Source organism: Entelurus aequoreus, linkage group LG25, assembly GCF_033978785.1.
Source record: "Entelurus aequoreus isolate RoL-2023_Sb linkage group LG25, RoL_Eaeq_v1.1, whole genome shotgun sequence".
NCBI classification, from domain to species: Eukaryota; Metazoa; Chordata; class Actinopteri; order Syngnathiformes; family Syngnathidae; genus Entelurus; species Entelurus aequoreus.
The window spans coordinates 25,928,081-25,944,346 of record NC_084755.1 but is presented as its reverse complement, the minus strand read 5'-3'; the positions used below and the strand labels follow the sequence as shown (position 1 = coordinate 25,944,346).

The 16,266-nt window shown below is 38.6% G+C and overlaps 1 protein-coding gene across 1 annotated transcript in view; it reads right to left on the bottom strand.

Moving 5' to 3' along the window:
* Nucleotides 1-16,266, bottom strand: part of LOC133642595 (microtubule-associated serine/threonine-protein kinase 1-like) — a 125,688-nt gene that overhangs the window by 57,955 nt on the left and 51,467 nt on the right. The window contains exons 3-5 of the mRNA XM_062036883.1: nt 15,420-15,514; nt 13,661-13,736; nt 5,023-5,095 (exon numbers count right to left, since the gene is read on the bottom strand). Of these exons, the coding sequence (XP_061892867.1) occupies nt 5,023-5,095; nt 13,661-13,736; nt 15,420-15,514 (244 nt within the window). The remainder of the gene's footprint in view (nt 1-5,022; nt 5,096-13,660; nt 13,737-15,419; nt 15,515-16,266) is intronic.

Genomic DNA, 16,266 nt, shown 5'->3' with positions numbered 1-16,266 from the left:
ACTCTCTACCTGACACTTTGAAAAGTATACCTGCACTTGTCACTTTCAAAAAAAAAAAAAATATGGCTAGTTGAGCAACAATCGTGTTCCCATGTTTAGTTTTTACTAATTTTTACTAATTGGTTTTTATCTAGTTTGCAGTTTGTCTGTGTTATTATTATTATTGTCTGTATTATTTCTATTATCATTATTATCGACTCATCTTTGCCTTATTCTATTTTTTCCCCCCCTATTTATAATGATGTTGGATCTGTGTTGTTGTTGGGGACAAGTGTTGTAAATTAGCTTTGGCTACAAACACTATGATGCATACATTGGATAACTGTTTCAGATGTCTATGTTTTTGTATCTGTCCCTATTTCAAATAAACCTCCATATATATATAATAGCAAAGCAAATGTATATTAGCATCAAGCTAGCACATTTTTGGAAAAGTGGAGCCTTACTTCACTTCCATTGGAGCGTTTTTTGGAGTCAATTTCTTTGCAGGCATTGAAAATTCCAACATTACCTCAAGGTATTTCGGCTAAGTCCGCTCTCAGTGCTGCTGGAGAGATCAAGCTCAAACCAGGTTAGATTTTAGGTGAATCGGTTCCTGGTGGAATTTGGTCAGTGCCAAAAAAGTACCGTATTCGGCCCTCACCCATAACGGCATTCATTTATTTAATATATTAAATATTTCCTTATTTCTCTTTTATTACAAGCAATATTGTGAGCAAAATAAATAAAGTCTAATTTAAATAATTCGGTTTTTGCACTGAGTTTGTAAACAATAACAAAAACAACAAAAAACGATTTTTGTGATACCAAAAAAAAAAATCAATGTAATCAATGTACTGATACCATACTTGGTATAGTTATAGTCGATATTTGTATCGATCCGTCGAACACCGTTCATATTCAAGAGCGCTAGCGTAGCGATCAGCATGGCTGTTTATATCTTCCTGTGTGGTGTAGTGTAGCATGTAGCCTCCAGCCTCCAGTGATAATGATACCTGCAAAAAGCTGACTTTATTTGCATAATAAATATTAATGAAGTGTTTCGATCAATTCATTGAAACAATGTATTGTAGAAGGGACTGCCTCCCGGTAATGTTACCATGTTCAATGTCAGCAGAGCAAGTATGCCTGATGGGAAACACTCACACGTACAGTAGGGCTCCACTAAGGCTGAAACGACGCGTCGACGTAGTCGACGTCATCGGTTACGTAAATACGTCGACGTCGTTTTTGTGCGTCGGCGCGTCGCATATTTACGTCACACTACCGTCATGGCGAAGCGCAAAGCAGACGATCAAAGCAGACGATGCGAGCGGTGCGAACGAGGGGGAAAAATCACGCCAAAAGTCGTCAAAAGTGTGGGAGTATTTCAATAAACGGCCTAATAATGTTGTTGTATGCACACTGTGTCGAGCGGAAATGGCCTATCATAGCAGCACAACGGCTATGAACGAACATGTCAGGGTTGTCCCTGACAGTTTGGTCATGTTTTAGTTTTCCTCTGCGTTTGTCTTGGTTTCCTGTTTTTAGTTCCTGTCAGCACTCTTATTTTGGTTATTTCCTGATTATCTCCCTGAGTGCTTTGTCCCCTCAGCTGTGGCTGATTGGCACGTGGCCACACCTGGTGCCAGTCAGCCAGCTGCCTATTTAAACCTGTCCTTCCCTCCAGTCACTGCTGGATTATTGTAGTGTCTACTGGTCAATGTCACTTCTACCTGTCACTATTTGTCGTTGTAGCTCTGTCTACTTTTGTCCACTCCGCTCAAGTCATAGTTCCTTCGTGTCACAGTAAGTGTTTTTGTTCAAGTTTGTTCTCCGCATTGTGCGCGCCTTTTGTTTGTACCCTCTTGTTTGTTTTTTGCCATAGTATTTTAATTAAATCATGTTTTCTCGCATAATGCCTGCCATCATCTCTGCATCTTGGGGTTCGGCACCAACAAACTTTGACAGAACATTTGAAAAGAAAACCATCAACCATCAACTAGTCAATCGTCCGCGCGAGTATACGTTGTCATCATTACACAAAAACATGAATGTGTCATTTGTATCTGCTAGGGGTGTAACGGTACGTGTTTTGTATTGAACCGTTTCGGTACGGGGCTTTCGGTTCGGTACGGGGGTGTACCGAACGAGTTTCTAAGCTAAAGCTAAAGTGTTAACAAGCTGCTTTGCTCCTTCTGCCTCTGTCTCAGCACGCAGCATTGTCCCACCCACACAACCATCTGATTGGTACACACAAAGCATTATCAGCCAATCAGCAGTGCGTATTCAGAGCGCATGTAGTCAGCGCTTCAGCGTGGAGCAGATAGGTGTTTAGCAGGTGAGCATCAGGCACCTCCCAGTCAACTACTAGTAACATCACTATGAGCCCGTTGACCTTCTAGGTATATAAACTGGAGCTCAGCTCACTCGCAGTCCTGGCTTGAGGTGAAGGCTAATTACCTCTCAGTTCCAGCCACATCGACCCCTTCTGAGCGCCTATTTTCAGCTGCTGGGAATATTGTAAACAAGAAAAGAACCAGAGCATGTAGACATGCTAACCTTTCTTCATTACAACTGTTAGTCACTCACTAGAATGAGTAGAATTGGTTATTGTGTGCTGTGTTGGACTGGATGTTTATTTTGCACATTTTAAAAGCAATACTTAATGTTTACAGTGCTCCAGAATATTTAGATTGGCACTTTTTTGTATTGGATGTTTATCTTTATTTTTGCACATTTTAAAGCAAAATAAGCAATACTTTTACTTTTGAAATGCTTATACTATTGCAGAATATTAAGATTTGCACTGGATGTTGACTTTTATATTTGCACATTAAAAAGCAAATAAGCTACTTTTAATTTTGTTAAATGTTAAAAGTTTTAAATGTTTACATTGTTACAGAATATTTAGTCATGTTGTTGTCAATGTTGACTGAGTGGCCATACTTCTTTTTTTTTGTAAATAAAAGCCATGCATTTTGAAAAAACTGGCCTACATTTATTTTTTCATCTTCATTTTGAATAAAAAAATAATCGGTAAAAGGAAAAATAATCTATGGATTAATCGAAAAAAATAATCTATAGATTAACCGATTAATCGAAAAAAAATAATCTATAGATTAATCGATAGAAAAATACTCGTTAGCTGCAGCCTTAGGCTCCACTCACCAAATACGCTAGCTTGATGCTAATTTACATTGGATTTGCCATAGACATGCTACTTATTAGCATGAGCTATTTTACGTGGCAAGTTCACCAGCTCCAGATTTGGTCATTAAAAAACTACAACTAAGATACACTTACAATCAAACAACTGGTTTGTAATAAGTACAGTACTTACAGTATTAACCCTTTTTAGGGCGCGACAAAGAACCAAATTCAGCTTTGTGGCTACTCCCTGACTAGGCAACACACCGCAGTCTACTGCCATCTAGTGTCTTGGAATTGCAACTGCATGCAAAGTTTACTAATTCTTGCAAATGAGACTCAGAAGTTTAAGAAATGAAGATGTAACACCTGGACAGCACAGTTATTATCAGCTCATTGTGACATGCCAAAAGAAAAAAAAAAATTATTAAAGTAGGTAAGTAGGTAAGTCAATTTTTATTTATAAAGCGCTTTTCAAAGATAAAATCACAAAGCGCTGTACAAAACATCGGTGAAGTAAAACAAGGATTCAATGAAAACAACAGGGGCAACATCATAAAAAGGATACAAAGGTGATTAAAAATCATAGTTAAAAGGTGCATTAACTAAAAGCTTTACTAAAAAGAGAAGTTTTCAAATGTTTCTTAAAAGTGTCAACACAGTCAAGATCCTGGAGGGACTGGTGCAAGTTGTTCCAGAGTCTGGGAGCTATAGCCTGGAATGCCAGGTCTCCACAGGTTTTAAAATGAGTTTCGGGGATCTTTAGAAGACCCTGACCTGAAGACCCTGAAGAGTAGGTGCATAGCAAGTCAGTGATGTACTGAGGGGCCCCACCATCCAACGCACGGAAAGTCAGGCCTAAAACTATTATTTTCAAACCCATCTGTCAGGACCTGTCAGGCCAGGTCAAATTAGGTTTGGGGTTTTTCCTGTGTTGGGTGATTTTGTTCCTGTCTAACGCTCTTATTTCTGTTCTACTTCCCGTTTTGTCCTGCCTCTGAGCGCTGATTGTACTCACCTGCCTCCAATGAGTGATCGGGACACTCACCTGCCTCGGATCACTAATCCGAGGGCTTTATATTACTTACTTCTCGGCGGCTGCTGGATTATTGTCTTCCGTATGCTCGTTGATGCTTCCTGTGCACTTCCCTACTGCACTATTACACTACCGTTCAAAAGTTTGGGATCACCCAAACAATTTTGTGGAATAGCCTAATTTCTAAGAACAAGAATAGACTGTCGAGTTTCAGATGAAAGTTCTCTTTTCCTGGCCATTTTGAGCGTTTAATTGACCCCACAAATGTGATGCTCCAGAAACTCAATCTGCTCAAAGGAAGGTCAGTTTTGTAGCTTCTATAACGAGCTAAACTGTTTTCAGATATGTGAACATGATTGCACAAGGGTTTTCTAATCATCAATTAACCTTCTGAGCCAATGAACAAACACATTGTACCATTAGAACACTGGAGTGATAGTTTCTGGAAATGGGCCTCTATACACCTATGTAGATATTGCACCAAAAACCAGACATTTGCAGCTAGAATAGTCATTTACCACATTAGCAATGTATAAAGTGTATTTCTTTAAAGTTAAGACTAGTTTAAAGTTATCTTCATTGAAAAGTACAGTGCTTTTCCTTCAAAAATAAGGACATTTCAATGTGACCCCAAACTTTTGAACGGTAGTGTATGTATACTGTCCATGCAAGAAGGATCTGGTTTCCCATGGCATAGTCTACATGTGTTAATCAGTGGAACACCATTGAATTAAGATGAAGGAAAGAAGCTGGTTTTCAACAGAATTCATGCAATAATTATGTTGTTTTTAGTGCATATAAAGATAATGAGTGAGTGAGTGAGTGGTGGGTGATGATGTGGACTCAGAGGGACTTACTGTTGAGCTGGGAGTGTTGGTGCCATATCCTGAAGAGGGCAACGACGCTAAAGACCACCGCCGTCCATCCGCTCTGTGTGGAAAATGCAAAATTACTAAAGAGCTCGTTTTATGAGGCAAAATCCAGAACTTCTCAAACGGTCCCTCCATTTTCGTAATGACCATAAGCGCACCTACCAAAGTAAGTGGTGGTGCCGTATCAGTTCAAATGTGAACGGCAGCCATCCCTAATTGTCGCTGCTATTAATAATGGCGTTAAGTGCTTTAACTCTAATTATACTACTATTAGTACACCCTTTTTAAAATACTACCAGCGAAACACAATTTTATTGCAGCAGCTCCCCTTAATGTTGACTTGTACCTCTATATTGGAGAGTTCATGCATTATGTTTAACAGTCTTTGGTGTTGCTCACCTTCTTCATCAAAGTGCTGTTAATCACAACTTTCTTTCAGTTCAGTTTATGTGGAACATGCATACGATACAATGTAATGCATTACATGTTTCCACTTGTTTCATTACAGCACGTCCGAAAAGGAGTAGGAAGAAGCAAAGCTTATTTAATCCTACCCCTTTTCATACCATGGCAATTTTATCCCATTTCTTTGTTCTCTGTAACAGAACAGTGAATAAATAAATAATAAATAAAGACTATACCATAGTAAGTAAACAAATATTAAATACATAAATAATCATTTTCTCAAAAAAAAAAAAAGGGTTTGAGAAGTGTATCATAATTATTGTTCTGTGTACTTTGTGAACACTTGTAGTTTTAAAGATTAAAGATTAAGATTAAAGTTTGAACAGTCTCTTAAACTGAATTATATTGGTTTGATTTATTTGGTTAATCCATTCCATCATTTAATTCCACAAACTAAAGGTTTTAAGTGTTGTACGTGCATACAAATGTTTTAAGTTAGATTTTCCTCTAAGGTTATATTTCTCCTCTTTTGCTGAGAAGGATTGTTGTACATTCTTGGCTAGCAGATTATAGTTTACATCATTTTAGATGTTTGGAAATGCACCAAATCGTTGAATTTCAATATTTGTGATTTAAGAAATAAAGGGTTTGTTTGTATCCAACATTATGTATTATTATAACTAATCTCTTTTGTAACACAGTTAGTGAATGAAGCACACATTTGTAGTTATTTCCTCATATTTCTACACAATAACTCAGATATGTAACACTAGTGAGCAGTAAACAATGTGAAGTGATTTTTGGTCTAGAACGTGTTTTGCTTTATTCATTATTGATGTGATGAGATTTCCAGTTCATTTTATCATCTTTTATTACACCCAAAAATGTGTTTTATTTTACTCTTTCAATATCTACTCCATCTATTTGTATTTGTGTTTGATTTCCCTTGTACAGTTACTAAATAGCATTATTTTAGTCTTACTGAGATTCAAAGATAGTCTGTTTTTGTCAAACCATCTTTTTATTGTGTTCATTTCTTCTGATATTATTTGTATTAGCTTCTGTGTGTTCTCTCCTGAACAAAACACAGTTGTATCATCTGCAAATAATACTAACTTCAGGTCCTTTGTAACTTTACAAATGTCGTTTATATAGAGATTGAACAATTTTGGTCCAAGTATTGATCCCTGAGGTACGCCACAAGATATTGTCAGCTCTGTAGAAGTGTGTTTGCCTATCTTCACGCATTGCTTCCTGTTGGTTAAGTAGCTTCTAACTCAGTTTAAGACCAACCCTCTGATTCCATACTTTTTCAATTTCTTTGACCCCATGTCGGATTATTTAGCAAGTTTTGGTGAAATTATTTTGTTCAAAAGCGAATCATACTGAGAGTAGGGTGTGCATAAACGGAGGCAACAACAACTCAGTCTTTGAGGCAGACATAAACGCACTAGCAGGATAATAAACATAAACACAACGTCTGTAGCATGAATATATTTATGTGTAATTACAAGAACTGGATCATAGGCTGCATGTTTGTTGTCCTGCTGAGTCAGCTGCTGCTCTCACGCAGAGCCATGCCTCACTTTGACAAACCATCAAACACTTCGCCCCCCGACCCCCGCTGTGTTTCATGACCTCGGTGCGAGCCTCATTTACCCCCTCGTCCAGGTCTGCATTGGAATAAATCAGCACTTTTAGTTCTTTCACGCCCTCTGCTTGGCATTAATATTGGAAGACCAGGCTGGAGAATTAACATCAGAGTGAATATTAAAATAGAAATGAAAAATATCAGTGAATGAGGGGGTCTCTGCTGGAGCTGTTGTCCCCGCGACCCGATTCCGGATAACCGGTTGAAGATGGATGGATCAGTGAATGAGCCAGTTGTTTTTCCACCAAATGACAATGCAAACATCCCATGTTGAACACAGGAAGTGAGCCACGGAGAAAGCGTAGGAATAAATAAGACTTGCTTCCTCCTACTCCTTTTCAGGCATGTTGAATTGTTTACTGTAACATTCATGTTAAAATTAACTAAAACATTACCATTATTTAAAAATATTTATTATTTACAATCAGTTATATTAATTCCAATTGTATACAGCCTTATTGCATTTAAACATATTTGTTTGCTTATTACATTCAACGAAAATACAACACTTAAATTTGCGCCCATTTTTCACGAGATGAACTCAAAAAGAAAAACTAATTCTATGTGCAAGGCCCAGCCAACAACACATTTTGCTGGATGATATATTATACAACAAATGTTTGGCAATAATCAATATCATTGTCAGCATCATTTTAGACCAACTTAAGCATTAATGCGGAGTTTGGCAACCCGGGACTCTGGAGCCGCTAAGCGCCGCCCTAGTGGCTCCTTGGAGTCTTTTTCATAAATGTATGAAAATGGAAAGTGGATGGGGGGAATTTTTGTTTTGTTTTAATAAGGTTTCTGTCGGAGGACAAACATGACACAAACCTTCCTAATTGTTATAAATCCTACTCTTTATATTAAACATGCTTCACTGATGAGAGTAATTGGCCAGCGCAGTTTTGTCCTACTAATTTCGGCTGTCCTTGAACTCACTTTAACTCTCAGTCAGAGCAGCTGATGGTCGCTGAATTGAGAAAATAAAAGCAACATCATAACGTTTTTGTCCTTCGCTGTGTACTTTTAGTGTGGGTACAAGCGTCTCCAATATTGTCCACACCTGTCTCCATCCAAACACAGCAGTGCGCTCTTAAACACACGGCGGGAAGGGAGGGAAAATTACGTTAAACCAAGCGCTTGGCTCCGTTTACTCCAAGGGGAAATCTCCGGAGCAAAGTCTGTGTAGTTAGTCCGCCATCATTATCAAGCCAAACGACGATAGTGCGCATGCACCTGACTTCCAGCCATCCATCCATTTTCTACTGCTTCATGTTGCCTTAAATGCATTAATAAATGACAGTTTTTCAGTAAATACAATTTTTTATGGTATTACTAACCGTCAGGAATTTTATCTCGAATTATCATTATACCGTTTATTGTTACATTCCTCGTTCATTAATAGGTAAAAAGTCAAGGACGGTCACAGCATGTTCTTGCCGCAGATGTTGGTCAACTTTTTAGGGCATTATGGCAACTGAGAGGGCGGTCGCGGCTTTTGCCGCAGTTGCCGTGGTTAAATTTGAGCCCTGTAGTAATGCAAGTAACCCTTTCAATTGCAATACAGTTGTTTTTCATTACAGTAAATGAAATGTTAAGAATTTCTGATTATGCTAAATAAGTAAACGTTAAAAATAAAATTGACTCTCAACCCATGTCAGCAAAAATTGCACTTCAATAAACATTGAACTTCTTAAAGGCCTACTGAAATGAATTTTTTTTATTTAAACGGGGATAGCAGATCCATTCTATGTGTCATACTTGATCATTTCGCGATATTGCCATATTTTTGCTGAAAGGATTTAGTATAGAACAACGACGATAAAGTTCGCAACTTTGGTCGCTGATAAAAAAAAGCCTTGCCTATACCGGAAGTAGCGTGACGTCACAGGAGGTAGGATTCCTCACAATTCCCCGTTGTTTACAATGGAGCGAAAGAGATTCGGACCGAGAAAGCGACGATTACCCCATTAATTTGAGCGAGGATGCAAGATTCGTGGATGAGGAACGTTAGAGTGAAGAACTAGAGAGGCAGTGCAGTGTGTATCTTTTTTCGCTCAGACCGTAACTTAGGTAAAAGGTCTCATTGGATTCCACACACTCTCCTTTTTCTATTGTGGATCACGGATTTGTATTTTAAACCACCTCGGATACTATATCCTCTTGAAAATGAGAGTCGAGAACGCAAAATGGACATTCACAGTGACTTTTATCTCCACGACAATACATCAGCGAAGCTCTTTAGCTACTGAGCTAACGTGATAGCATCTGGCTCCAATGCAGATAGAAACAAAATAAATAAATCCCTGACTAGAAGGATAGACAGAAGATCAACAATACTATTAAACCATGGACATGTAACTACACGGTTAATAATTTCCAGCTTGGCGAAGCTTAACAATGCTGTGTTGCTAACGACGCCATTGAAGCTAACTTATCAACCGGACCTCACAGAGCTATGCTAAAAACATCAGCTATCCACCTACGCCAGCCAGCCCTCATCTGCTCATCAACACCCGTGCTCACCTGCGTTCCAGCGATCGACAGTGCGACGAAGGACTTCACCCAATCACAGATGCGGTCGGCGAGACGGAGGAAGTTAAGCTGAGTTTGGCGGCTAACGCGTCTGCTATCCATCTCTGTCTTCCCGGTTGTGTTGCTGTAGTCCGCCGCTAATACACCGATCCCATCTACAACTTTCTTTTTTGCAGTCTCCATTGTTCATTAAACAAATTGCAAAAGATTCACCAACAAAGATGTCCAGAATACTGTGGAACTTTTCGATGAAAACAGAGCTTTTTGTATGGTGACACATTGGGTCCGAATACTTCCGTTGCCGTCGTGACGTCAGGCGCATACGTCATCATACAGATACGTTTTCAAGCGGACGTTTCCCGGAAAATTTTAAATTGCACTTTATAAGTTAACCCAGCCGTATTGGCATGTGTTGCAATGTTAAGATTTCATCATTGATATATAAACTATCAGACTGCGTGGTCGGTAGTAGTGGGTTTCAGTAGGCCTTTAAAGTCTCTAGAAATATACATAACTTTTGGTTTTCTAAACATTGGAAGGAAGGAAGTGAGTGTCAAGGACACTGCTGAGAAGAAGTGGAAGATATTCATTGAATTAAAGAAAAACATCATTAAAAATATGACCCTGTGCGTGTCGCCAACTTGGCGAAGCAATTTCAGCATATCACTGCTAGCCTGCACCGTACTGAAGCAGAATGTGTCTAAAGCCAGCAGAGAATGTGAAATGTAGCAGTAGAGTGGAAAAACAAGGTGCCTCTATATTGAAGCTATTATCATATGTATCGGATTTATGACACATAAAGGCTTACACGGTTTGCGGATAAATAGATACGATCAAAATAGTATCAATCTCACAGAGATTCCTGAGCCATTTTGAGAGATAATGAAGAAGCCAGTCACGTAAAGGAAAAAACACAGATCCCTTTCCCATCAACAACAATGCTAATCAAGCAGACTTTGTGAGAGCCAACGATTACTTTGGGGAAAATTATGACCCAGGACCTTATATTTTTTAAACCGAACACAAAGAGGATGAGCAATAAGTTTTAGAATCAGAGTGCTAAACTAATGCAGTTTTGTTGTAACACTATAGCATTAGCAACATTGCTAGGTGCTAAACATAAAAACTAACCCTAATAAAACAAACACTTACTGTAATATTTCCATTCTAGCTGGGATGCCGACCGACGGGACGCTCACGTAATTCCTTTTGGGTGAAGAATCAATCACAATCCTCACAAAGGGTTAAAAAAAAAAGTTGCTGCAACAAGCGTCTTTTTTGCCACCTCTGGGATGTGAAAGTGGACCAGCCTGTGGGTCCATGGCCTCATTTGTCTACTAGCAGGTGAGAGATGCATGAATTATAATCTAGAATTAACTTTTAGCAAGTTTGACACCAAGCAGAAGCAGCTGAGTGTGTCAACAATAGCGGAGTAAGCTAACATTAGCTCACTGCTATCAATGCGTAGCTAAAGTAGTCTGTCTGCATTAGTAATTATAATAACAATATAACTAATATTTGGTTAACTTTCAGGTCAGAACATGTAAATGGAGTATTGTTGGCTGTTTCTTGATGTTTTTAGAGAGTATAATGAGAGGACCCTCCATCTGTTGACTCAATTTTTAGCTTTTCATTTACGATTTTGAATGCATAAAAGCCAAGCATGTGTGTTCTTGTCTTACATAAGGATTGTGAATGATAAACATCACATCTCTATCACATTTTCCAGTACGACTGACCTAATAATATAGTCAGAGTGCAGACGTGTTACTACAGTGACGTAGAATCTACGGAAATTGTCGAAGATATTCAGAGTGGAATATCCAAAATGTCCGACTGAATTTGTGGCATTTTGTGATGTTTATTTTCACATACTTTGCGGATTGTAAATACAATCGGATATGGTTTAATGGGTACAACAAAACATATAAAGTCAACTTGTTTTTCCACTCTACTGCTTATTTAGAATAATATCTACAGCTTGGCATTTATCTAAGAAAATATGGAGAAGCTGCTGATGGAAGGAGATACCGTAGGAGTCCACTCTCCAAGTTAAATGCTGTATATTATTAGTGCAATGCTTCATAAAACTACTGATTGTTTTGCTTTCATACAATATTTCTCATCTAAATGTTCCTTTTTCTATCTTATCATATTACATGTTAAAATGACCTTGATTTCAATTAATTTCAGTGGAGTTTTGAGTTATGAGCTCCGCCACAGAACCAGTTTAGCTCATAAAATTGAGGTGTAAATACAAACCCCAAAACCAGTGAAGTTGGCACGTTGTGTAAATGGTAAATAAAAACAGAATACAATGATTTGCAAATCCTTTTCAACCTATATTCAATTGAATAGACTGCAAAGATAAGATACTTAACGTTTGAACTGAAAAACTTAATTTTGGGGCTAATTGGGAACAGGTGGGTGCCATGATTGGGTATAAAAGCAGCTTCCATTAAATGCTCAATCATTCACAAACAAGGATGGGGCGAGGGTCACCACTTTGTCAACAAATGCGTGAGCAAATTGTCCAACAGTTTAAGAACAACATTTGTCAAGCAGCTATTGCAAGGAATTTTGGGATTTCACCATCTAAGGTCTGTAATACCATCAAAAGGTTCAGAGAATCTGGACAAATCACTGCACGTAACATTGAATGCCCGTGACCTTCAATCCCTCAGGTGGTACTGCATCTAAAAGCGACATCAGTGTGTAAAGGATATCACCACATGGGCTCAGGAACACTTCAGAAAACCACTGTCAGTAACTACAGTTGGTCCCTACCTGTAAGTTCAAGTTAAAACTCTACGATGCAAAGCGAAAGCCATTTATCAACAACACCCAGAAATGCCACCAGCTTTGCTGGGCCCGAGCTCATCTTAGATGGAATGATGCAAAGTGGAAAAGTGTTCTGTGGTCTGGCGAGTCCACATTTCAAATTGTTTTTGGAAACTGTGGCCGTCGTGTCCTCCGGAACCAAAGAGGGAATAGAACCATCCGAACTGTTATTGGCGCAAAGTTCAAAAACCAGCATCTGTGATGGTATGGGGGTGTATTAGTGCCCAAAGCGTGGGTAACTTACACATCTGTGAAGGCATTAATGCTGAAAGGTACATACAGGTTTTGAAAAAACATATGTCGCCATCCAAGCAACGTTATCATGGACGCCCCTGCTTATTTCAGCAAGACAACGCCAAGGCACGTGTTACAACAGCGTGGCTTCGTAGTAAGAGAGTGCGGGTACTAGACTGGCCTGCCTGTAGTCCAGACCTGTCTCCAATTGAAAATGTGTGGCGCAATATGAAGCCTAAAATACCACAACGGAGACCCCGGACTGTTGAGCAACTTAAGCTGTACATCAAGCAAGAATGGGAAAGAATTCCACCTGAAAAGCTTCAAAAATTGGTCTCCTCAGTTCCCAAACGTTTACTGAGTGTTGTTAAAAGGAAAGGCCATGTAACACAGTGGTAAAAATGCCCCTGTGCCAACTTTTTTGCAATGTGTTGCTGCCATTAAATTCTAAGTTAATGATTATTTGAACTGTTAAATATCTTGTCTTTGCAGTCTATTCAATTGAAAATAAGTTGAAAAGGATTTACAAATCATTGTATTCTGTTTTTATGAATTACACAAAGTGCCAAATTCACTGGTTTTGGGTTTTTGTAATATTTTGTGTTACAAATTTAAAAACAGCAGACATCCAATAATATCACAGTGGCTGCTTACTTTGTGTGTGTGTGTGTACGCACAATGCAAAAACACCACCACCTGTCCACTCTCACCAGCACGGTCAATAAACACAGCGTGGCTGTGAATGTAATAGCTTGGCCCGTTTGCACATGAGTCACCCTGTTAGGCCGCCAGAAGCTGCAAGATGCTGCCTGCTTCCCAGCATGTGCAACACCTCCCCGACCAATTCATACATCTGACGCTGTTTCCCTTCTTCCCCCAGCCTCACGTGGCACAAAACAGACGGCACAACAAGCGTTTGAAGCATGTAGCGGAGAAAGAAAAAAAAAGAGCAGTGACCTTCTGGAGGAGGCGAAGGAGAAGTGAGCCGGGTTGCTGGGGGAGAAGTTCCTGGGGCTGTCCAATGGACTGCTGCCTGCAGGGACGACAACACGAGATAATAAGACACAGGAGAAAAAGGTGTGCTTAAACATCTATTTAAGTGGAGTTTGTGCACACCGTCGTAGCAATGCTGATAACATTCGATGTTGAAGTGTGACGTTTTTTTTAACTGCTTCTGGAAAAAGTTTGCTGAACATCTGGTGCAAATAGTGCGCGAAAAGGAACCAAACGATCTCCATGTTTGTTTACAATCAACCCAGGGGGAAGTTGAAAAGGAGCACTTCATTTGCTCACCCTCACACACCTACAGCACAGGAGGGGTCATCTTGCCTTATTGGAGCATTTTTTTTCTATCACTCATCTGAGCTATTGTTGAATATTATCAGATTGATTAAGAATACAAATAAATGATACATAAATAAAATAAAGAAAATGGATGGATGGAAATCAATAAAATATACATACCGTAAATTCCGGGCTATAAGCTGCTTCTTTTTTCCTACACTTGGTACCCTGCGGCTTATAAAACGGTGCGGATATTTTTTAGGCTTTTCTTTGCTGACGGCGATAATGCAAATAGTTAAAATAAAACATTAGAAAATACACTAAAAAGACTGTTACTGTTTGTGTTATGGCGCTATCTTTTGGACGAGTTCGCTCACTGCAGGTGCTGCAGTGTCCTTCCTTTTAGTGCTTTCAAACGGAAGTACAAGTGCCGTTCCGTCTTCTAGCCGTCCATAGCGTTTTTATTCGTATGGATTTTTCATTCATCACTCCAAGCAACGTTTGAAAGTTTTACAATATAACTCAAACTGTTAACTTACTAGACCGTCCCATGTGTGATGGCTGTAGGAGTGGTTTCATGCATATTTGTACGTGCTATGGTTAGCATTAGTTAATATGCTAACACATTCACGGGTGTCATTATTTTTGTATAGTTTCAGTTTCACAAATTCCTCCGTAAATTCACCAAAACGTCACCGTGGAGTTATTGAGTCTGCTTAGCTGATTGGAGAGCTAGTTTGCGCAGCTAGTGGGTCCATGACAATGACTTCTGTTTTGTTTGATCAACCGTTTTACTGCCGTTTTACAGACACCCTTTAAAAACAATTAAGGTGTGTAAATAAACATTTACAAAATATTTCTGTGTAAATACCTCATTTCACAATTTATATATCTGCGGCTCATAGTACGGTGCAACTAATAAATGGAAAATAGTAGTTTTTTCAAAAATAGTATATAGTCCTTATATTGTATGGTAAATAAAATAGTAATAACTAAAATAATTGAATAATAGTAATAATTATTATTTCGATATTTATCCTGCACCCCTAATAAAAACACAAACCTAGCATGTAGGCTGTTCTTTTTCTCTTTAAAAATCTATAAATTGTCTTGAATTTCATAATTTAAATATGCCAAAATGGCCGCCGCATCCTCAGATTTTTCGGTGTGCGATCTTTAGTGGAAAAAGTTTGGATACCCCTCCCTTAAGTCATCCAGCAGATCAAAGATGGACTTGCTGGACAGACCACATGTCAAACATTTTCATTTCTGACAGAAATATGTGTCATCCCCGCCATTTATGCATTACTGTGCCAGTTTGCACTTACCGTCCAAATGTGCTAAATTAACACATTATTGGCACTATTTCCTACTAACGTTGTAAAAGAGCACGTTGCAAGCAGCGTGCACATCAATGTCCTCCTTCACTTACCAAGGTGTCCGGGGAGCGGCAGAGGGGAGTGTGGGCGAGGCAGAGTGGGGGAGGTGGTAGTCAGGATCAGACTTTTCCTGTTGCTTGTGCGACAACTAGGGATCAAAACAGGAGAAAGAAAGGAAACTATATTAGGAGTGTTGGTGTCTGCATCATATTGAGAAGAAGCAGATATGCACTCAAGTGATAAAGAAAATTACAGTCATTCATACTCCACTGGACATCTATACTTTAATAACTTTGGATGCCAGTTCTATGATGAACTACATTCCTCCATAAAATAGATAAACAGCTCTGATAAATTCCTATATTACATAAAAGAAAACTGGTTTTGTTTAATAACATTCTACCCAAACATTTAATAAAGTCAAATACAAATAAGGAAACAAGAGAAGTATCCAACATTTCTCTTTTCTAAAGTAAATGTGTACAGCAGATATAGATCATCTACATCAACTATATGATCATCTACATCAACTATATGATCATCTACATCAACTATATGATCATCTACATCAACTATATGATCATCTACATCAACTATATGGTCATCTACATCAACTATATGATCACCTACATCAACAATATGATCATCCACATCAACAATATGACCATCTACATCAACAATATGATCATTTACATCAACAATATGACCATCTACATCAACAATATGATCATTTACATCAACAATATGATCATCTACATCAACAATATGATCATCCACATCAACAATATGACCATCTATATCAACAATATGATCATCCACATCAACAATATGACCATCTACATCAACAATATGATCATTTACATCAACAATATGATCTACACAAACAATATGATTTTCTAC